General features: G+C 37.6%; 2 protein-coding genes across 10 annotated transcripts in view; one reads left to right on the top strand and one right to left on the bottom strand.

The window, feature by feature from the left end:
* LOC124154201 (serine/arginine repetitive matrix protein 2) overlaps positions 1-21,742 on the top strand; it is a 109,963-nt gene that overhangs the window by 56,683 nt on the left and 31,538 nt on the right. The window contains exons 1-7 of one of the 5 annotated variants that reach the window (XM_046527781.1): positions 13,307-13,485; positions 14,159-14,228; positions 14,314-14,423; positions 14,651-14,780; positions 14,943-15,405; positions 20,068-20,345; positions 21,026-21,148. In XM_046527781.1, coding sequence (XP_046383737.1) covers positions 14,169-14,228; positions 14,314-14,423; positions 14,651-14,780; positions 14,943-15,405; positions 20,068-20,345; positions 21,026-21,148 — 1,164 coding nt within the window. In that variant the 5' untranslated portion in view covers positions 13,307-13,485; positions 14,159-14,168. Of the gene's footprint in view, positions 1-13,306; positions 13,486-13,580; positions 13,706-14,018; positions 14,082-14,158; positions 14,229-14,313; positions 14,424-14,650; positions 14,781-14,942; positions 15,406-20,067; positions 20,346-21,025; positions 21,149-21,742 lie in introns of those variants that run through there. The other 4 variants (XM_046527777.1, XM_046527778.1, XM_046527779.1 and 1 more) reach the window with 4 other exon arrangements.
* LOC124154207 (ornithine transcarbamylase, mitochondrial-like) lies at positions 38-14,086 on the bottom strand. Of its 5 annotated transcripts, none has more exons than XM_046527791.1 (7): positions 13,998-14,086; positions 12,096-12,213; positions 11,862-12,025; positions 11,401-11,677; positions 8,896-9,054; positions 264-404; positions 38-169 (listed from the first exon to the last, which is right to left on the bottom strand). In XM_046527791.1, the coding sequence occupies exons 3-7, from the start codon at positions 12,020-12,022 to the stop codon at positions 101-103; spliced, it is 807 nt and encodes a 268-aa protein (XP_046383747.1). In that variant the 5' UTR covers positions 12,023-12,025; positions 12,096-12,213; positions 13,998-14,086; the 3' UTR covers positions 38-100. The 5 variants fall into 5 exon arrangements, with proteins under 5 accessions (XP_046383747.1, XP_046383744.1, XP_046383748.1 ...); XM_046527788.1 differs by lacking the exon at positions 13,998-14,086 and adding an exon at positions 12,380-12,642; XM_046527792.1 differs by lacking the exon at positions 13,998-14,086 and adding an exon at positions 12,287-12,469.

Below are 21,742 nucleotides of genomic sequence, written 5' to 3'. Positions count from 1 at the left end.
CATACACCTTCCAGGAAAAAAATAACTTACACATTCGGCCGGAAATATAGCAATTTATTTTAAAATATTTACAAAGAAGTGCTATTCTATTCATTTCGATCTACTCCTCAGTAAACTTGGGAGGGGGGATTGTTGGTGCATAATCCGTAAGCACATTCACAAGCACCGCCTAAAAATAGAAAGATGCAATGAGTGAAACATTTAAATCTAAGATTTGGCATACATACAGACTCATACACGCTCCGTCGACAGGCGCGAATTACCATCAAGATCCAAGCGTGATTTTCTGCGGATTCCCAGACGAGAGAGTTCTTTTTATGATGAAATACGTCATCCGTTACTTCATTCCGGGTGCGTGGAAGGTCGTGGAGGAAAATCCATTTGAGAGATGCTTCATCCACCATCTATGAGAAAAAGAAATAATTGTAGCGTTCATATTGCACAGTATTGAAAACGACAACTTTCAGCATGAAAATACGCATGGTTCATCACGTTTTAGGAGTATATTAGATCTACATGGAATATTACGCTAGAAACCTTATCAGTCAAGTCAGAAAAGGTCATGCGGAAACCTTCTCAGTAGTAACTCTTTCTTTTATTATTGGCAATGTATCACAACCACATGGAAGAGTTGACTTTTGCTCGCTGACCTTTTCTTGATACGCTTCAACATTTGTGTTAACTTTAAAAGTGATTTTTCAATCAGATGACACAAAACCTATGCTTTGACATTCTCTCATCTACAATACGTCCACGATAGGGAAACTTCTGCCTCGTAAAAAAGGATTCTATTGGTCAGATTTATTCCTAGTTCAACAAGTTGCATGTTCAACATGCATGAAAGAAATTTCAACTATTCGTCCATTGCAGTTGAGGACGTCTGAACAAAACTGCTGGGAAACGCCAACAAATTTAGTTACCAGGAGTTGCCAACAAATCTTGTTTCTCAATTTTTATATCTTGTATTTCAAAACGTGATAGTTAAAGGGATGTTGTTATTTGAAGGTCAGCTATTTATAGAAACGACTAGCTAAATTATAAAAACCTCGGGGCGAATCTAGGATTTTTTAAGAGAGTCCACCGGCATTCAATGGCGTAAGTCATGGCCAACCCATGCGTAAGTGCGTACATATCCATTTTTATCCAAAATGGGGGAGGGTCTAAATCGGTGACAGGCACACCAAAGTTATTCAATATTTTCTTAAATCCAACAGCTCGAGTGAATGCTCACTAGCTTCAATGCTTGAGAAATAAATAAATTTTCTTCGATATATTTAAAAAGATGAATGTTTTTGGATACCTATTATTATCCCAGAAGATAAGAGGCCATACGGTTTTGCACAATTGCGAGGGCAAGGACCGTGAGGTTAGATGGTCACAAACTTTAACAAAAGGAACATTTTATTTATTCGCGAGCGGTAAACGAATTCAACTGCAATGATACCAGGAACATAATTACGTCAGCAAAGGAGGCGCTTATGAATCTACAACTCGTGGGTGGATAATGAGCTCATTCACCATTTTTTTATTATTGCCGACTGCGGAAGAGTTTGGAAAACTAACCAATAGTTTTCCGTGCTTATGTGCGTCGCCTACTTCACGATGAAAAATAGACACCCTTCACCCTTTCTCACAATCAGATCATTTGATGACGTAACGAACTTATTCCGAGCGGGTAACCGGTTCTCAGCTACCCCTTGGCCTTGCGTATTACTCTCGCGTGGTTCATTGTTTTCTACGCTATAGGGATAGATAACTTCCCTTGATGAAATTTTATCCCTGAACGAGTTAATGTACGGGAACTTGAATGAAGTCACAAACTCATGAAAAGTGGGCGGAAACTCGAGAATTTTTTCACTTGAAACTTATGAGAGAACGCGAAAGTTTTTATTTACGTCGTACCATATCTTTCCCCTCCTTCAATTGAATACTTTTCGTGAATTTCGATTTCGGGTCTTGCTGAGAGACTTGGTGTAAAATTCTATAAGAATAGGATGCTGAAGACAATGATATGTAAAGCAATATTTTATTTACAAAAGATTTACAAAATTTTCCATGTAAACCTACCTTAAAAGGTAAAACACCAATAGTTAATACTACTGCGGACAGAAACACTCAAGGGGGCCGCAATAGATATCTTGAGCTATCTTTACTTTAACTATAATTAAAAAAATCAAGTCACTAAGTTTAAGAAAGTTTTATTTAAACTGATTATACACATATATAAGGCAATGCCGCGGCATTGCCTTATATATGTGTATAATGCATGCCGTCTCATGATATAAAAAAGTTACATTTGTGGTTCTGCAATGTTCGTCAATGCGGGCGGCCCCGCAACATAAATATATCCGCCACTGTGCGGATATAAATATCCTCAAAAATTCGCAATGATAAAGCAGTAAGTTCTTCCTTAAGTATGCTCCTAGTAAAAAACTTTCTATACATCATTCTATACATAACATCAAATAATTAACCATAACGAACGTTTGTCTTTGCAGTCAGCGTTAAAATGAGTCAATAAATAAATAAATCATAGTTCCACAATATCTCCCACAATTATAGTGTTTTACGTAAAACTAACAGAAATGCAAATAGTACACCAAAAGAACACGATGGATGGAATTTTCAAAGTAATCCGCAAAACATCTGACTTTTGTCCCTCTTTTTCATAATCCGCACTCGTGTGCTTCGGTGTTCTTCGTCCTAGCAACAGAGCGAAAGGACCGGTAGGTGTGCTGCGGGTTGCATAAATTAGGCGTCTATATGTTACTTTCCGTCGCTAATATCTTGAAAAGTATTGAGCGTTGGCAACTGAACCAAAAACTACACCTCATGGGTATCCATTTCCTATCACCTAGCCAAATTGGAACGAAATATGGAGGTGAGACTCGAGGGTCTTTCGTTGTGAGGCGGCGATTAAGGCACAGTTGACGTCAGAGCTTTGGCGTCTTCGATGTCGTCAGAGCTTCGGCGAAACTGTGGATGGGAAATAATGGCAAAGGAAGGCCAAGAACGAGTTAAATAGAGCAGGTTATTGAGGGTGTAAAAGAGAAATAAAACTAGGTTAGCTGACATATGAGCAGAGTGGTGAGCTGCGTCAAACCTTTCTTCGGATTTTTTAAATGATGATGATGACACTAGCTTCTGTTAAACCAATGCAAATGCCTTAATTCGCAATTCGGGAAAACTTTTTTATTTTACGTCAGCAATTTTCGGTTTGACCCCGAGACCAATGTTTTGTTTTCGCAACGCATCTATCCTGATGTTGATATATTTTGCATATAAGTTTTCATTCCAAGAGATATCTCATCTCTAATACTGGTCAACCCACAAGGGGGACGTATGTGGCTTTTACGCCGAAGAAAAAATAGGGGGCGATAAAGATTTGGGGGTATTTTAATAATCTATACGATATACAGGCGGGGTGAGGGGGATGGAATGCGCCATTGATATTAGGAATGATGGTGACCAATCGTAGGAGGACAGGTGGAATGGAAGAAGGGCAAGGGACGGCCTGGAATGAGTTACATAGGACAGATTTTAAAGGATGCAAAAGAGAAGAAATACATCGCTATGAAAAGGCTAGAGGATAGCGGAGCGGAATGGGGAGATGCGTCAAACGGATCTTAGGATTGTTGACTAATGATGGTGGAGATGACCCTCATAAGGTTTATTAACTAAACAGACCCTTTTTAACACGTCAAATAAAAGCAGTCTCTCGAGCGGGTTTTTATCACCAATTTTCTGGCCACCAAATCATTGAATATCCTACTATTCACTCTCTTTTTACGCAAAATAATAATATGCCACAATAAAATTTTACCCCAGCCATTGCTACAACATAAAAACTCGCAATGCCTAAAAAAATCGTAAATTATTGTTAATGAAGACACAATATTCCAAGCTCAATATTGAAAAATTAAAGTTAAAAAATTGCAATACATTTTAAAAGTCTTTCAGAATGGGAAGCTAGCAAGCCGATATAAGTAATATATTGCGTCATTTAATTACTTGACTTTAAAATACATATTTTTCTCGGAAAAAAACGAGACGCGTTTTTTCGCTTGAGCGACTGAATAAGAAAATTTAAAGCCGACCACCAATTATTGATACACTCCTCCGCAGGCATTAAATTTTTTCCTTTAAATACGAAAATAATTTCGTCTCAGAAAATAATGGCAAGCGCCGCAAACACGGCTTGTACAGCGAACATTCGTAGCTTTAGTATAGGATTAAAATTTCCAGACGACTAGGAACAGATGATTATGCATAATTATGGGCCATGGCTCTATGATTAGGACCCAACGATTATCCCGAATATTAATGCGCCAACTAAGGTTGGAAATGATGGATTCGATAGCCAAAAAAGCAGGTCTTATCGTTGATTATCAGAAGAAAAAATCGATTTAGTCCCAGTGAGAGAACTGGTAACCTTTAACCTTCTGGTAATAACCTTGAAAATCTTTCGTGAAAATTCCAAAATACGCTCTTTTAATTAATCTTCATCGACTGATAACAAAATAGAGTGGGATTTTCGTTTTATTTTCTATAAAGAGTTCATAAAAAGTCCTATAGGATTAGCATTATAATTATTGCATGACAATTTTTTCTGAGAATAGGAAAAACATCAATAAATGTCGACACTAGAATATAAATGCCTTATAAAATAAAATAAAAAAAAACTGACATGAAGTTCGTCATTGCTTAGAATCATAATAAAAGTCAATGACCTACACAGGGCCGGATTTACCCAAAGTTACGCTACAGGCACCTCTCCATTGAGCCCCCCCCCCCTCTCCGATTTTTATGATAAGGCATAGTCACTCGCATGAGGTAAGGTTCGAAAAAAGGAGTAAACAGATATATGGCTGACAACATAAGTTTATGCTTGAATTTTTACGCAGGGAAAACATAGACAATTAATAAACGATTTAAGTTTTTCCTGGTGAATACTTCTGACAAATATTTCTCGGGTTTGCAAAAAAGCTTTAACCTGGATGCAAACCCGAGAAATATTTGTCAGATAGACAATTAAATTTTTAAAAACAGCTTGGAGTAAAACCATATGAAACAAACTTTTATGCAACTAAAACACTTATTGAATACTGTTTCAAAAAAATATTGTCTAGCCTTAATTTGTACAACAAAAAAGAAGAGCAACTTCAAAAATAAAAACACTGCGTACAGCTGTAACTTAATGAACTGCGGTAGCACCAACATAGTATAAATTAACTAATTTTAAAACGTATGAAGAGCAGTGGTACGAGCTACATTTTCCATTGAACAAAACCTCTGAAATAAAAATACGGCCAACTGCATATCTTCCTTCAATATCTTCTAGAGAAATTAAAGTGCAGATTAAAAGCATGAATGAAGACATAATGGGGCCTGCCTCAAGCACAACGAGAACTACTTCAAAAGTTTCCTTCTTGTCTTCTTTTCGGCAAATTCATCAATTATGGCATCGCAGTTCAAGTTCTGCTATAATCCTAACTTAGCACATAAAGCCTAGCAAATAGGGCACCTGCAGGCAGACGGAACCCACACAATAAGCATGGTCACGGCGGTGCCCTTCGAGGCACCTCCAGTATAGATCATTGCCGGTTGGCTAACAGAAGGCCCTTGGACTGCTATGCCTCTAGGCACGTGCTTATTTTGCATTACGGTAAATCCGGCCCTGGACCTACATACGTCATTCTTTTGTTAATAGTGAAAAAAAATCTCTTTTAAATCACCTTAAAAATATTATTGAAGTGTACCGGGACCAGCCACGGTGATAACTTTTTACGGAGTCACCCGCAATGCACAAATAGTGCGAAAAATCCACAGAGGAAAAATCATTCGCCTTGACCGGGATTCGAACGCGGTCAAGGCGAATGATTTTTCCTCTGTGGATTTTTCGCCCTATTTGTGCATTGCGGGTGACTCCGTAAAAAGTTATCACCGTGGCTAGTCCCGGTACACTTTAATAAGTCCAGAGCGAACACCTCTAGTGTTCAAAGTTCGGGCTTTGCCCTCCAGCTGTGGCGCCATGCGCACGACCTGGACTGCTAGTCGCATCATATGCTCAGCAGTCCATACCACCTTGTCCGGTATAGTCCATAAATTTCCACAGGGGAGAATGACGCCTCGGTAGCTTAACTGGCTAAAGCACTCGGCCGGAAATCGAGGGATCCGGGTTTGAATCCCGGTCAAGGCGAATGATTTTTCCTCTGGATTTTTCGCCCCTTAAAAATATTTAAATAAACCTAGGTCATGGCGTTGGCAAAAAAATGGTCACGGTGGTTAATTTTGGGAGGGGAATATTTGTGGGGAGCGTTCAGTTAGAGGTAGTACGTAAAGGGCCTTGCCTCCGCAAAATTTTGAACGGAGGCTTGAATTCCATTACCCCATCGCTACAGCCTTGCTTACGTTAAATAAAAATTCCACTATGCTTAGGTTATTAAGCATGAAAAAATATAAGTTTAAATATCTGCATGGAGCTCTCCTTATTTTGTGTATCCAATAACTGTTATTTAACATAATGGAATTCTTTTAAAATTCTCATCTTTGAAAACAAAATCATAAATTAGGACTCGTAGCGTAGGATTAGTGTTACTCTGTGACAAAATGAAAGAAAAAAAGTATTTTACAGCCACTAATAGAATGCTCATCTCGTCAGTTAGCGGTCTAGTTTGTATGCTCTTGTTTCAAAGTTTTTTTTTCAAGCTTTCCATAAGTATGTAAGAACTATAAGTAGGTACCCTTATAGTGGTAAAAAAATAGGTACATTTTTAAAATGAAAGTTTTAAGAAATGTATTTTAACTCTTGGGATTTATAAATGAAAAGTGAAAATTCAAACATAAGTACATAAGTAACATAGAATGCAATGGAATATAGACTCAGCATTCCAAAGAAATCTTGTTTTTAAAAACTAATACATAAACAACATTATTATTTATAAATTCATAGCTACAGCTTAAGATGGCCAGGATCTTTTCTGAATAATAAACTCCATGAAATTTGAATAGAAAGAAAATTAATTCCCCAGGGCCATACTCTTTGATGGGCAGAGGGGGGTGGGAAGTTACAATGCTAACAAGGGGAATAATAAACGGAAAGAAGATAAAACACTAAAAGATTAAACAAACGCGCAGCTCAGTCACACACCTAGTGGATTTGCTCCAACGAACAAATGTCCGCATAGGACACACGCACTCACTCTAACAGGTTTGTGAAGCTCTCGTTTACGACAGTGGCCCACTCACACACAGGAAATAGACAAAATTATAAAATTAAGAAAAACATGCACTCACTCACGTACCTCGCGGATTTGCTCCAAGGAACAAATGTCCACGAAGGACACACACACACACTCACACAGACTGAGCTGCACGTTTGTTTGATCTTTTAGTGTTTTATCTTCTTTCTGTTTATCACTCCCCTTGTTAGCATTGTAACTTCCCAACCCCCTCTGCTCACCAAAGAGTACGACCCTGAGGAATTAATTATCTTTCAACTGTTTAACGGCCGTACTTCGTTCAATCACTTATATTCCATGAAATTTTCTCATGGACCAAGCTGAGTGAGGGTGGCAGTTCAAATTTTGAGGTTTAACCATTCTTAACCTTCATCAAGTAGAGCATGAGGAAATGACATGTTAGTTTCAATGGTCCACCTCATCTTTTTGAGACTCCATAATGTTTTATCAAGATATGCGGTCATTTTTTTGTTAAGTTTAAATAACAACCTCAATGTTTTCATTAATCGAACTTCAAGTCCATCTAGATTGAAAACCTGTTTTCAGCTTTGGATTTACAACAACCAAAAACCCCTTAACAGGTTAGCGGTATGGCACCAAGTCAATACTTAATGCTTTATAGATTATAGATCTTGAAGGGACTTTTACATACAGAAACCAGTAAAATATCATGGCCATATTTTATAGCTGAGGCACATTTTGCATAAAATCTGCTCCTCCATTCTGAAAATCCCATGCAGAAAGGGGGAAATATTTTGGGGGTAATGTAAATAGAAATGATTTCGCACTATTTCCACAAAAGATGTTTGAGTCATATTCAAGCGACTCACATGCAGTGGCTCCGACTCCATGAGGCCTGAGGGGGCCCGAGCCCCCCCAAAAATTCGTTACAGATATGAGGAAAGAATGTGTAAGGCTTGTCGATTTTCCCCTGAGTGTCCAGATATCGAGATTCGAGTGATCAGGGTTCTAATGTTGATCATATGACTCTTCTAAAATGCTTAAAAACTTAAAATTCACTACTTATAAAATTTACCGGGGCAAGTTCCCCGGTTTGGGCCCCCCAAATATTTTTTGTAAGTCGGCACCCTTGCTCACATGCTCACGACATCAAAAAATAAGATCTCCATGTTCAAAGATATAGGGGCCAAAATCTCTTTTCAATGTCCCAGGAAAAAAGGCTGCACAATGAATGCTAGGTTAGGTTTAAGGTTCTGCATGGTTTATAAGCCATCACACACACATAAATTGCCAGTAACACTGCCAAAAAGGACATTTTCATCATCACAGCTTATGAATTGGCGTTGGTTATCTGCTTCATCCAATGTATCCATGGTATGCAACAATCCTTGATTATAAATTGCAAGCTGTGACTCGTGTTGACAAAAATTTCTATTGTATGTATATGTATAGGGGGGGGGGGGGGGGAGAGAGAGAGGGGCAGGGTCCAAAATCAGGGTGGAAAATTTTTTTATAACAGGGTACTAAGACGGGTTTCAAACTAATTTTTACTCTTTTAATAATGAAACAATTTCATTTGTAACATAAATATTTTTTTTAATTTGCCATTTGATTATGTAAATGAAGGAAAGAAATTCTGTTTTTAAATTTGGGCGGGGGGGTCCAGACGCTATGCCACTGTGATTTGGCATACCTTTTTCGTGATCCGCAGGTCATTAAAAGTATGAGATGTTGTGATAAGGGCATCAGCTCTGTACGTAGCATCCTCTGGTGAAATTGAATGATGAATTTCACTCCGGTATGATGCTGCCAATTTCAAGGCTTTCTCAAGATTTGCGGGGGTATTGCAATTCTGGAAGAGATCATGACCAGTATAAATCATTTCTAAAAATAAGTACACACATGCATTCAAAAATGTATGGGCCCGCTAATACTCAATATCCACTCAAATAAATTTTCATAACACAGTCTAATCATGATATCTGCTGCATGTCCTAAGCCTCTGTGAAATCTGTCCGCAGATTTCCGCTCACTCATCAGATGTCCGAGTGCACTTCTTGGTATCTTGCAAACACAAACACCTTGCAAAGACTTGCAAATATGGAGAAGGTAATGTTTCAGTTGAATGAATATAAGGGATGAAATTTGGAAGCTAAGAAAACTCATCTCTTTTGTAAGGAAGTCAACTTTTGACAGGATGTTGATAGAATATTATGGAATGGCTCATACCAATTGGGTTCTCAGAATGCTCTCCAAATCCATGACCTTGAATTGAAGAGGCCCACAAATTTCTTGAGAACCACATAGATAATATGGAAAGAAATTTTCATTTAGTTGTCACTGGCTATGAAATAATAATAAATATGTAGCAGGAATATATGAAGAGGTGTAGGTGAACACATAATGTTTCTCAGGCTTCCACTTGAGTTACAAACTGCATCGTCGCCAATATTTGAAGAGTGCATTGCTCATTGTCTTCAGGGCAGTCTGATGCAGGGATTGAACAACTAGGCTCACATACGATTGCCCAGGTTTCAAGCCAAATGTGATTGGTGGATGCACGCAATCACTGGGTTACATGATTGCTGAGGTGGAACCCTTGGTCTCCATTAAAACTTTTTCATTTGCACCTTATGCAAGGAAGGGCAGATAGAAACCCAGTGTTGTCATTAGAGCCCAACAAAATTCGCCGGATTATTACATATTAAAAATTAGAGCCAGATTCCATACTTGGCCACAATCGATTGACTGCAGGCGAGTGATTTCCGATTCCATTTTTTTGTCGAAGGAATGGGCTAAGAGCTTGCACTCTGGTATAATAATTGGAAAACAGCATGACAGTACATCTATGCTCAACAGTGAATTTTCCAGGGCACTCATACTCGACCAGCCACCTGAGACAGAAAGCCTCACTTTTTGCAGCTCCTAAAATGTTCCTCCTAGTCATGAATGTGAGCAAAGCAAATTTTTAGGAGAACGGCCAACTAGCTGTCTGCCAAGTCACCCAAATCCATTCATACTTGGCAGTCGACTGTTGACTCGAGGCGAGTGGCAGGTTAGGCACAACCTCAATTGGTTAACTTGAGTCTCATGTGTATACATTTGATTCCACTGCCAGCCATGTGTAAGTTGGCAAGTCTGGGAGGCGTTTTGCAGGGCTCTAGTTGGTATTAACTTTCTCTCAACAAAAGGGGCTTTAAGGACCGTGGTTCATCAAACCATCCAACTGATTGAGTACTATACTTTAAGTCCCCTTACCAAGCAATGCAATTATTAGGCCAGTCTGTGCAAGCTTCCGCCACCAGTGGGATTTGAAGGTGGTCCCATTAAGATGGAATCCAATACTCTAGTCACCACCATAACCTGATCTTCAAGAATAATATGTATCGATGTAAAATTTCTGTTGGACCAAACTTTATATTGTATAATGGCAGAGCTCTAATTATATATGTGCATAGAAAGCAAGAAATAGGGAGGTACTTCTGGAATTAAAATTATTTTGTTAAATAAAAACTTTTGGGCTATGTCGCCACTTCAATTTTTTGGGTGGCCCCAACATATCTGGACCAATACCGATGCTGCTTTTGCTTTCTCAAAGGATTTTGAATCCCTTGAGAAAGTGACCAGCATTGGTTGGGAAACGTTGGGGCCACCCAAAAATTGACGTGGTGACATGGCCCAAAAGTTTTTATTTAACAAGACGGGCACCTGCAAAAGTTTTAACAAAGAATTACTAAACTTATTTGTTTTCCAACACAATCACCAAGTAATTCCACATCTAACAGTTAAAAAGTCAAGCATATAACCAAAGACCTACAGAGATGGGTCTTTCATGAAACTTGACACACTTCTGTTTTACTGACCACAATGAATTAAAATGGTTTTTTCCTCTCCTTAAAAATATTATAGTTAATTCGAGATGACATCCACTCGCAAGTTAGGAAATTTGTGTCAATAGTAAGAGGCTTTTGTGCAGAAAAGATCATAAGTTTTCAAAGTTTTTTAAGTGACTCAAAGCAAGTCGTACATTACACCTAAATTTCTTCTGAGGTGGTAGGTATTGATGAAGAAGTTTTCCCTTTGAATTTAGGAAACTTAAAATTGATTTTAGGGACATATGGTCCACTTGTATATCAGTTTATAAAATCACAATGCTGAAAATTTAAGCACAAACTATGTATTCCTAAAATACAATCACCTCAGTGGCCATATGAAGATGAGTTCTAAACTTGGGCATCATGAGCAGGAGTGAGGCAAGTACTGCACTGTCACTGGGACCAACCCATGCAATCCTTATACGTTCTAAATGGCTTAAGCAGGTTAAAATTGTCATTGCATGAGCCATGGCACTGAGTGGGTTTGCATCTGGGGATCCCATATTGATGACTGGAACTGATGCACCTGCTGCCAATTCCCTCAGTGACCCTTGTTTCGAAGATGAGGCTAGAACAACTTGAGGCATGATTGACAACAAGCTTCGGCCACATGAAAAGGAATGTGAAAACTCACATAAGTTGGGAACCTAACCAGAAAACCAATATAAATGAAGACTACCTTAGCATAAATGGTCATTTGGGTGACATCAAAGCCAAACTTTTATATATATATACATGACAACTAATTGAATTCAATAATAATCAACTAATCATTGAAACATACCGTCCCGTTTCATCTACACATTGAGCTAATTCCCATTTTTTGTCGACTATATTGCAGTTTCTCAAACCCAATACTTGAGATGCTTTTTCTATATTTAGTTGCGTCTTCACCGAACATTCACATAGTAGGGAGCTCATCAACAAACCATTCGTTTCACACATGCCCTAAAATAATTAAAAAGGTTAGAATAAATTCGAAAATCTAAGAAAAAATAGCTAATCAGCTTTTATTTACGTGTGTTTGGCTGTTCTTGTAGCGAGATTTCAAATCAAGAGCAGTCCAAATGATGAACTTCAATTCATCAGCAGTAAAATCATTCACATCCAAGAAATCTCTCCCCTTGATACTTTGGCTGAAAATTGACGATAATTTTGATGACAAGTAATACAGATCAAAGTTAAACTTGAGGTAAAAAAATGTATTACGAGGATTATTAGTTGTGAAGAACTACGGCACTTAATAATAATAATGGTTCCACGATAAGTTTTGGTAAAACGTTAAGACAGGAAGGCACGAACATTTGAGAAGAGAATCTTTTACATAGCATAGGATATGATGCTCTAAAAATTCTTCCGACAAAATAACAGTTATTCATGGTGATTTTTCCCCCAAACAATGATTTTTGTTTTTATCCTTATTAATCCCACTTTAAACACCACTTCCATCAACACTAAGTTTTTATGGATCTTTTAGCTAACAAAAACACTTAGGTGTCGCTCAATAATGCGATAATATTGACAAACAATTCATAATTAATAGTCAAAATACTTAATATCCAAATACGAACACGCGCCACAATTTCGAACGTCATGCGTTTCCGTGAAAGACCATGAATGTGTGATCATGGAATTCCTCTGATAGTTTCCGGTGTTTTAGCAGCGCTAGTGGTATTTGTACTAGAACTGGTCACTGCGTTTCTTTTCTCTTGACAGCAATTCACACGAGTCAATTATATTTTCCTTTTACCAATTATGGTTTATAGAGTATCTTTGCATTTTACGTAAATTTCTCTTTCCCAGAATTAGGTTATGGTTTCAGTCGGATTTCCCATTTCTATCGAAAGAAGCTAAGTGCGACAAGTATAAAATCAAGATGAAGAATATTTTCTGCTGATTTAGAGGAAGAAAGAGGATGAAAGGGAACAAAATGTTGATTAAAATCAAATTGGCGTTTCTTGATATAGTAAAAAGTAACTGAGCTTCGTAACAATTTGATTAAAAAGTGAAAATATCTCATAGATGCAACAAATCTATTCGAAAGATTAAATCATGGTGCATTATTGAAATATCAGTTTTAAGCGTTTTCAAAGCTTTCACTACTATCATAAATTGCTTTTTTTATTCGTGGAAAGCTTGATTTTGGCAGTATGCCCGCGGCTGGCACCATTGGGTTCGTACAAACGCAATGTCTGGCACAGGGGCTTGAGTGGCCTCGAGGGATTGCGCGATTTGGGACTTGGCGGTCTTCGTGTAGTCGCCCGAGAAAGGAATGTGGAAGCAAGCACCATCTGTTGCAGCTTGCCATTACTTCTTGCAAGAGAAATGTACACGTGATCGTTAAAATCAGAGCTTGATATTCTTCCGGAAGCACATGTGTTGACTAAAGGTTATTATTTCGAAATAATGTAAGTATGTTTAATAATTACTCCTTTTCATTATCTGCGCATTTAAATCAATGTTAATTCTTTGAGTATGAATAGCGGTGTAGTTATCTTCATGTATTTATTTATATGAGCCGTGAAATATGTGATGGTTTTTAGCGGCATGGTTTTGCTTTTGATGCCTGTTTTGTTCCTACTAAAAATAACACATCTTGTGTTACCTAAAAAATATTCGAAAAGCTGGGTTGGTATTATTAAAGTTTTGGTCCTATTTTGGGTAATTGATACATAAAGAGGTGCTATGTGAATTGTGTACATTCAGTTGTTATCGTTATTATGAATCGTCCCGCAGAAGCCGTTTTTTGCAAGTAAAATATAGGGCACTCAGCAATTAACGCGGTTCTGATGTTGTGGAGCTTATGTATGCGTGTTAACAGTTAATATTTGCGTATTTAATACTAAGCAGTATGCTATTATGTTTCGTAGCATTTGCTGTTTTGTAGTTGCATGTGAAATTGATAATGGTCCATACGTACCGGAAGATGTAGCCTGCTTCCAAGAAATACCCCTTTCAAGTCTTGATGTTTAGTAATGATGAGGAAACAAAGGCGGTGTTAGGAGTATGAGAAGGGCCATGTGTTTAATGTGTTACCGTGTGCTTTGTTTACGGTTTTTTATTTTGATTTTCTACTTTCAGATAAATTGCCATGGAAACCGATTTTTTCAATTTTCAACTTGGATCCATAGCCTCACCCTACTATAACCAGGTTCGTTTTCTTTTCTTCTCCATGAATATACGTTTTACAAACGAGGGCAGAACTGAGAAATAAAGTGCCTCAATCTTATTAACAGGGCGGTTTGGAGGACTCAGAAAGTTCAATTTTGGACAACTTGCAAAATGATTTTTCGTACGAGCCCTCATCTTTTGAGGGTTCTGCTACTCTATGGGATGCTGACGGAGAGTAAGTATGCAGTTCATTTACAATTATAAGCTACTGATAAGTGCGTGAACGTTACTACAGTGAGAAAATGTTTCATTGGATTTGTACAAGTTCTCCGTCAAGATTGTGATATGAATTCTGTGGAATGTGTTTTGTAGTCATGCATAAGATGTTTGTGTAGTAAACTTACCGCCACGCATGCGAACATTTCTTCCTCTAGATGTTTTAATTTTGAATTATTTCCATAGGTTAAGCTCAGACATTCCAACTTTAAGTATGGGCTCCCTAGATGGGTCATTCTCACGGGGAGACACTGGGTACAAGGAGGACTTCCACAAGCTGTTGACCGACTGGAACGAACATCTCGGTTCATTACAGGTATGTTGGATTCTGAGTTTTGTGCCAGTAATGTGGAACAAAATTATTCTTTTTAGACAGAATTAGGAAATGAAATTACTTAAATATTTATCTATTTTGCATTGATTTTCGTTTTAAACTACATATTTGAATATATTATCATTAATTGTGTATTCGATTCAGGTTTCCGACGAAGAGGAAATTGATGTGAAAGACATGGTGAAAATCTCGGAAAATTTGCCAGAAGACATTTTTGATGATTCCATGGAAAGGAGAAGTTACCTCTCAGGGATGAGCCCTAAAGGAAGAAGTCGTGTTAAACGTATCATCAGAAGTGATGTGAAGTTAGAGAGGAGTGTTGATGGGAGGATAGATGTGGATGGTGATTCCCAGATAGAGTGCATCGATAATATGATGTCTTTAGACGAACCAGAAGTGAAGATACCGTCGTTTGCTGATGATGGCTTGCTTTTTGTACCAGAACAGCCGGATTTTCTGTTTGGTGACTGTGAGGATGATGAAAATATATCGAAAATGAATGCCGTCAAAGTCGAGCCTGAGTCTGGTAGAGGATCACCATCTGGATCAAGCATTGAAGTGGAAGAGGATTGTGTTGATGTTGAAACTGTATCGGGGCCAGTACCAGGTAATGCTTTAATTTACTTACACCGCATCAGCATTTATTATGGAAGATAATAACCTTAACATGGTGCATGAATAATTAGTCAGAGATCGATTTCTTTGCATTTCATGTAGTTTTTTGTTGAACGTATCGCCTCCGAAAAAAGGTATCTCATTTTCTATAATTCATTAATGTCATTCTATATTTCAACTCTTAAATTTCAATTAGAAATATGCACTAATCTGTTAAATTAATTGATAATAATTTGTGAATGGAAACAATGGTGCCTGCAACCATACTTATCTTCATTCATCACCTCCAACTCAGGTTATTTCCCTTCATGCCACCCCAGTGGTTTTAATGTGTCATGCCCTATTCCTTGAAATACACTCCTCCAGTGGATGAAGTGTGTAACATTTTGGTATTTCAGGTGTATAATACATCTATTGACTTGTCAAAAGTGGTATAAAATATGAGAAAAATGCTGAAATTAGTGTAATTCGCTGACTGGGCTGAATTTCTGAATGGCCTCTTTACATGACACATCAATTCATATGTTCTTTATGAATGAATGAATGCACAAATATGCATCTTGAAGCCACACAAATCTGGTCCACCAAAATTGTTCATGTATCTAGACGTTGACTTGTATGAGTAAAGTTCCTTGTGCTGTGGCCTTAACTTCAGTTTTTTTTTTCAATTTTGTTATGCTATTTGAACTCAAGTATTTTCTCATACAAATGAAACCCACCTTTTCAAATAAGTATTTTTGTCACACATTTTGGAATTATATGTAACTGAGGAAGAAATAGTACTTTCAAGTGAAATTTATACATTTTTCATTGGGTAGGCTCGAAAAGAGGCCAGTTTGAAATTAGCAATCTTTTTGCCTTGAGTGCCGCAACATTCAAAGAAATTAGATTTGTTTTTTTTTCTATAAACTAGCATGATAGTCTTGATGTCTTCGGTCCAGATGGGTAATTTGATTTATCATTTTTCGTAGGTGTACAAAACGCAGTGTAGGTATTTTAAACATTATAGTATTGATAATGTGTGTTAAAACTAGTGTTGTCAGAAATTATAAGTGAACGATTGAAAGTCACTTCTGCATGGAGGGAAATATACTGAGGAAAGACTGGCTAGGGAATGGGATATCTTGGTGCATCCACTTTGGCGTGGCCATCTTGGCAGTTGTTAGGTTTTATTTTCGGTAAAACATGATTGTAGTTTGTAGGTTTGGCTTATTGTACACCACAGGTTCATTGAAAAAAAATTTCTATGAAATGAAATACAGTTACATTTATTATTACATTCTAATAACAATCAAGTTATTTCCTTTCCAAGAGCGATCAATTTCCGAGGTATTTTTCGGTCAATTATTGATGAGCTGGCAATCATCAATGTTATTTAGACATTTATTTCCATACCACCGAAAACAGCTCTATATGGCCTTTTTGAGGCCGTTGAGGTGATTAACATATTGACGTACACAACCAACCATGCCCTGGATAGGGGTAACTTACCCAAGTGGGACTCAAACCTATGACTCCTGTTTGGCAGGCGAGGACTTTACCCCGCCACCACTGAGGCCATTTATAGCATTGAAAGCTTCTAGATTATCTGCATGAATCAATTGTGGCAGTGGAGAGATTACATGATTAAGATCATTGATTAAGATTAGAAATAAGATGGGCCAAGTAGGGTCAAGGTGCAACCGACCTCTGAGGAACTTAGTTGTTGATTGGAAAAGGTGTGCTCAATGATTACTTGAGGATTACGGCCAATAAGATAAATATGAAACTAGTCCACTTCCACTAATGCCAAGAGATTTCATTTATATATGAGAATAATATGATTAATCAGGTCAATTGCTTTGGAGAAGTCAATTTAGACCACATCAATTTGACAACCTTCCTCAATGCCATTAATTAAGAAGGTAGTGAAAACTTAAAGGTTAGACTTAAGTAGACGTATCTTGCCTGAATCCATGCTTCTAGGGTGCGATGACTTTTCTAAGAAGTTAAAGGTTGTCAACAACAGTGCTCTATTACTTTGGCCGCAACAGATTGAATGGTAATAGGATGCTAGTTTGTTATATCACATTTGTGATTAGACTCATGAATAGTAATTTCATAACTTGTTTTCATAAATACAGGAAAAGTTGCAATTTTAAAGGATAAATTAAAAAGGATGAAAAGGGGGTAAGAAAAAGCTGGATAACAACGTTAAAGAATGGGGGGGGGGGGAGTGGATTCTATCTGGGTCACAACTTCTTCGTGTAACCAACCTTTTACCTTCATTATGATTTCATTAACTGTAAGTAAAATAAAATTTGATTTAATATCAAGAGGAAAGGTACAAGAACAAAGTAATTTAATTATAGGCAGTAAAAAACTCTATAGAAATTATTAGCAAAAAGGTTAGCAATTGAATTAATGTAGTCAGCAACAGCATCACTAAGGTATTTATTTTTAGGAAATGAAATGTCATTTCAGGTGGTTTACATATGACTCCAAAATTTTTCAAGATTACAATGGAGAATAGTGGACTCATGATTTGTGGAGTGGATTCATGCGGGAATGGTTATAGTCTTTTAAAAGTTGTTTGCTTTATGCTATAAAGTTAATTTCATATATCTTTGCAACTGCGACTTCCTCAAAACCAACCAAAATGCTTTGGGTGGAGCCGAGCCTCCAGGAAATTTTCTTTCAAGCCTCCATGGTGAATGATTCATGAGTAAGTTAGTGGGGTTGCTAAATGGGAAGAGGGTTTGTGAGACTGTCTTTCATTTCCATTCATTGAGAAAACATGGCAACACCCGCCTTTCTGTCACCCCATTCCATATCCCTAGCATAGCAGGTCCTACCTCTTGCCACGATGCTGACTGAAAACATTTCAGGCTTGCACGACTTGGATAGATGCCGATATATTTGTAAAGAATCAAAGTCTATCGTTAAATTTGCAAATCGTGGATGCACTAATCACGACTGATTCAGTTTTCATGCCTGCTCAGGTCACTAGCATGGACTTGATCTCTTGTAGTTTAGGCTTTAAAATTTTATTTCGTTTGGACCAATTGGACTGTTACCAGAAAATTGATCAGCGTTAGCACCATACACCCAAAAATCAATCTGCTGTGGATTTCTCCCAACTGATTGCAAGTCACTTCTTGTTAGATACTATGTAGTAGGCCCAAGTTTGATGCTCTCATAAGCCACAACATGAACAAGAAACCAGTAAGTCTTCTGTTGCACTGTTACTAAATGAGGTGCTAGCATTTACACTTGCTAACGGCATTGTTTCATATCAAGAAAGACAATATTATTGGGAATGAAATTCATGGTGCAATACAAGAAAGGAAAATACACACGAACACACAGATTACAAACACCAGCTGAGAGGATAATGGAAGGACAGGCTACTACCTCAAGGGAATGAAGTGCATCCTCCTACAAACAAGGGATATAGTAATTTGGGGAAGAAGGGAGGGTTGTCAATTGTCCCATTCATGACAGGAAGAGTTAGGGTCGTAAAGAAGGGGCTGGGACATTAGGTTAGAAGAGGTGGTTGAACATCCTTGTCAGTTTGTCCCACTGTCACCCTCTTACTCATACATTTACCTTACCTGCCGCTGAAGCGTTGAAAGAGATTCTATACTTTCAGTCGGGGTATTAAATATTTCCCTTTCTAGGTAACCATGCTAATAATGACATGAATAAGGTTGAAATTTCATAGAGGGAAAAGGCTGTGATTTGGTAGATGTTTAGTAGGTGCTATTGAAAGCTTGGTATAAATTTAATGTTCATGTAGCATACTTAACTTCAGCCAAACTCATCAGAAGGTACATACTAAATTTATTATTTGTAATAATGTAAAATAATGATTTCCTTGGTGTAATTTTTGCCTGCCATGTCTCCGCTTGCTCATGGTATTGATACATTCTTTGTGTCAAATGATGTATGTCATGTGTAGTGATTAGTTTGAGTAAGCAGTTATTTGTATATCTAATGACTGTGATTGCTGGAAGATATCTTAGATTTTCCCCAAGGGACAAATAATTGAGCCTACTGCGACACTTATTTGATTTTTTTGATGTTTACAGTGTGATGTGTTGAGATCAATTGCAGCTAAATAATGAAATTTGCCATCTCATTTTTTTTCAAACTCAACAAATCTCGTCTGAGGTTTCAGACGAGATGGAGTGGAAACGTGACAAACAAATCTCTTCCCCTTCTCTTGGAAGTAATCCCTGAACTACTCCAACCCTTTTTTCCCCTCTTGTATCTCCTCCCTTTCTTGCAGTGGGCCTTCGTTTGACAATGGGCCTGCACACATTTATGGCCCTGCAATTAGTTGGGGTGGTGCAACTTCAGTGTCAACAATGGAATAAGAAAAGTTTCAGCTCTGCATTGTTAATTTTTTTTAACAGCAAATCATTGATGTAGGAACCTTACATTTTATCTTCTTTAGAGCTTCAAAATGGCGTTTCAAGTACATATCAGTACCCTGCATCAATACATATTACCCTGTGGAAAATCAGATAAATCACCCAAACATTAGTACACCAGAAAAATCATAAATCCTTCATATGGTAATGGATTTTTTTATGTATGGTAACAAATCCTGAAATAGTTTATGGAAATGTGATTGATAATGCTTTAGATTAATGAGGATTTTTTCTTTCAGTTCTCCAAGCTGGTGACCTTACTAGTCTTCTTGAGCAGTTTGAGGCTTCTGAAGCAGTTAATGGTGCATCCCCATCGAGTGGTGGTGCCCGTGCACCAGGGCCAGTTAGCAAGAGTGTTATTCCTACTGTGCCTACAAATTTTCCTTCAGCCCCTGTTAGCAGCTCTCCATTGAAGGGGAGCAAGGGACCTTATGGAGCCTCCTTGCCTGCCACCCCTCTAATGACCAATCAGAAAATAAGGGATTCACTGCCAATAGAGATTATTGAGAAAATTAAGGTAAAGTTTCTATTTCATGTTTGATGCTGAAACTTTAAAATGTTGTGTTGATAATCAGTAGAATTAGTGACATATCTTGATGATGAATATTCATTGTGGCAATCTCGGCCAGTAAAAAATCCCTTGTATGTTCATATTTGATTATGTTAAATGTAAAACATGCTTCACTAATTCATAAGTGACTTGTTGTACGGGTATATTTTAAGTCACTAAATATCAAGTCAAAAATGAAGCCAATTCTATGAAAAGGGGTGTTGGACCAGTGTTAGTTGAGTTTTCAAAATTTACCTTCCCATTTGGTTAATTTACCTATCTTTCATGTTTCCTCTAGTTTATTAAGTTTTTCGAATATTTTTTAAAAAGTATAATAGAGTCAATTATGACGCAATCATAACCTAACTATTTGAATGTCTTAAAATGTTTGTTGATGCTGAATAAGTTGCATGATCATCATGCTGATAAAAGTTTCTGTTTGGTGGGCTATAATCAGCGTAAGTTTGTCCATGCATATTTTCATCATTTCAAGCCTTCAGATATCTATATTTTGCTATGTATACAGTTTTATCTGCTTTCACAACTATTAAATTATTTCTTCTCGGCATTTTGATTAGTGTATTGCTGATATCTTTTGGATTTTTGAGCACATTGTAAGTGGTTATTATTTTTTCGCCTTTGTTTAGGCATGTGGGCGTAAGAAACCCATATCTGTCATTCCTGCCATGCCCTCCAAACGCAATGGACAGAGGGGTACCAGAATGCAAGATGCTGGTGCAACATTGAGTCGGAACAAACTTCTGAAAATTGTATGTACCCACTATTTCCATTAATCGTTATTTGTGTTATGATTGATCCCACAAATTGATTGATTGATGATTGTCTGTGTATAATCATTAAGATCTGCCAGGGGTGGGTAGTACCGAGGAGAGGAGGACCAAGCCCATGTTATCAGAGCGTATGCGTTTTTGACGTAGTTCTGGAGCTGTGGCTCAGATGGCTCTAAGGCTCACAGCTCCAATCGCGCGGGCTATTTGACTCTCGTCGTATAAAGCGCTCCACATTCAGTTGACAGTATGGTTTCTTATGGAGATTCGTTTCCCATCTTATTCTCCATAAGGCTGGGAGCGCGGTTCCAAGTCGTCAATTACAGCATGAAAATTAAGATTCCGCCCTGCATTAGTTAAAAAATGCATTCTAATGTAGAATAAGACGCTTCATTCATAGGTACCAATAGTTTTTCAATAAAAGTTATAACAAAAGCTATAAAAAACATTTCCTTAACTTTCCGTTAGAAACGTGTATTTTTTTACTTTGTCTTCTTCTCGCAATTGCCGCCTAACCGTTGAGAGTATTGAATTGAATCTTCTGCATACATTTTTTCATACTATTTTCTCTTTGAA

This window comes from Ischnura elegans, chromosome 2, assembly GCF_921293095.1.
Source record: "Ischnura elegans chromosome 2, ioIscEleg1.1, whole genome shotgun sequence".
Classification (NCBI taxonomy): Eukaryota; Metazoa; Arthropoda; class Insecta; order Odonata; family Coenagrionidae; genus Ischnura; species Ischnura elegans.
This window is presented reverse-complemented; position numbering and strand designations above follow the sequence as displayed.

What these genes read in the sequence shown, in the direction of transcription:
- LOC124154207 (XM_046527788.1), bottom strand. Translation starts at nt 12,456, where the DNA reads ATGAATAACTGTTATTTTGTCGGAAGAATTTTTAGAGCATCATATCCT. An exon ending in ACAAGAACAGCCAAACACAC is followed by an intron (nt 12,026 to 12,095) that starts GTAAATAAAAGC and finishes TAATTATTTTAG; the next exon opens with GGCATGTGTGAAACGAATGG. An exon ending in ATCTTCATATGGCCACTGAG is followed by an intron (nt 9,055 to 11,400) that starts GTGATTGTATTT and finishes GATCTCTTCCAG; the next exon opens with AATTGCAATACCCCCGCAAA.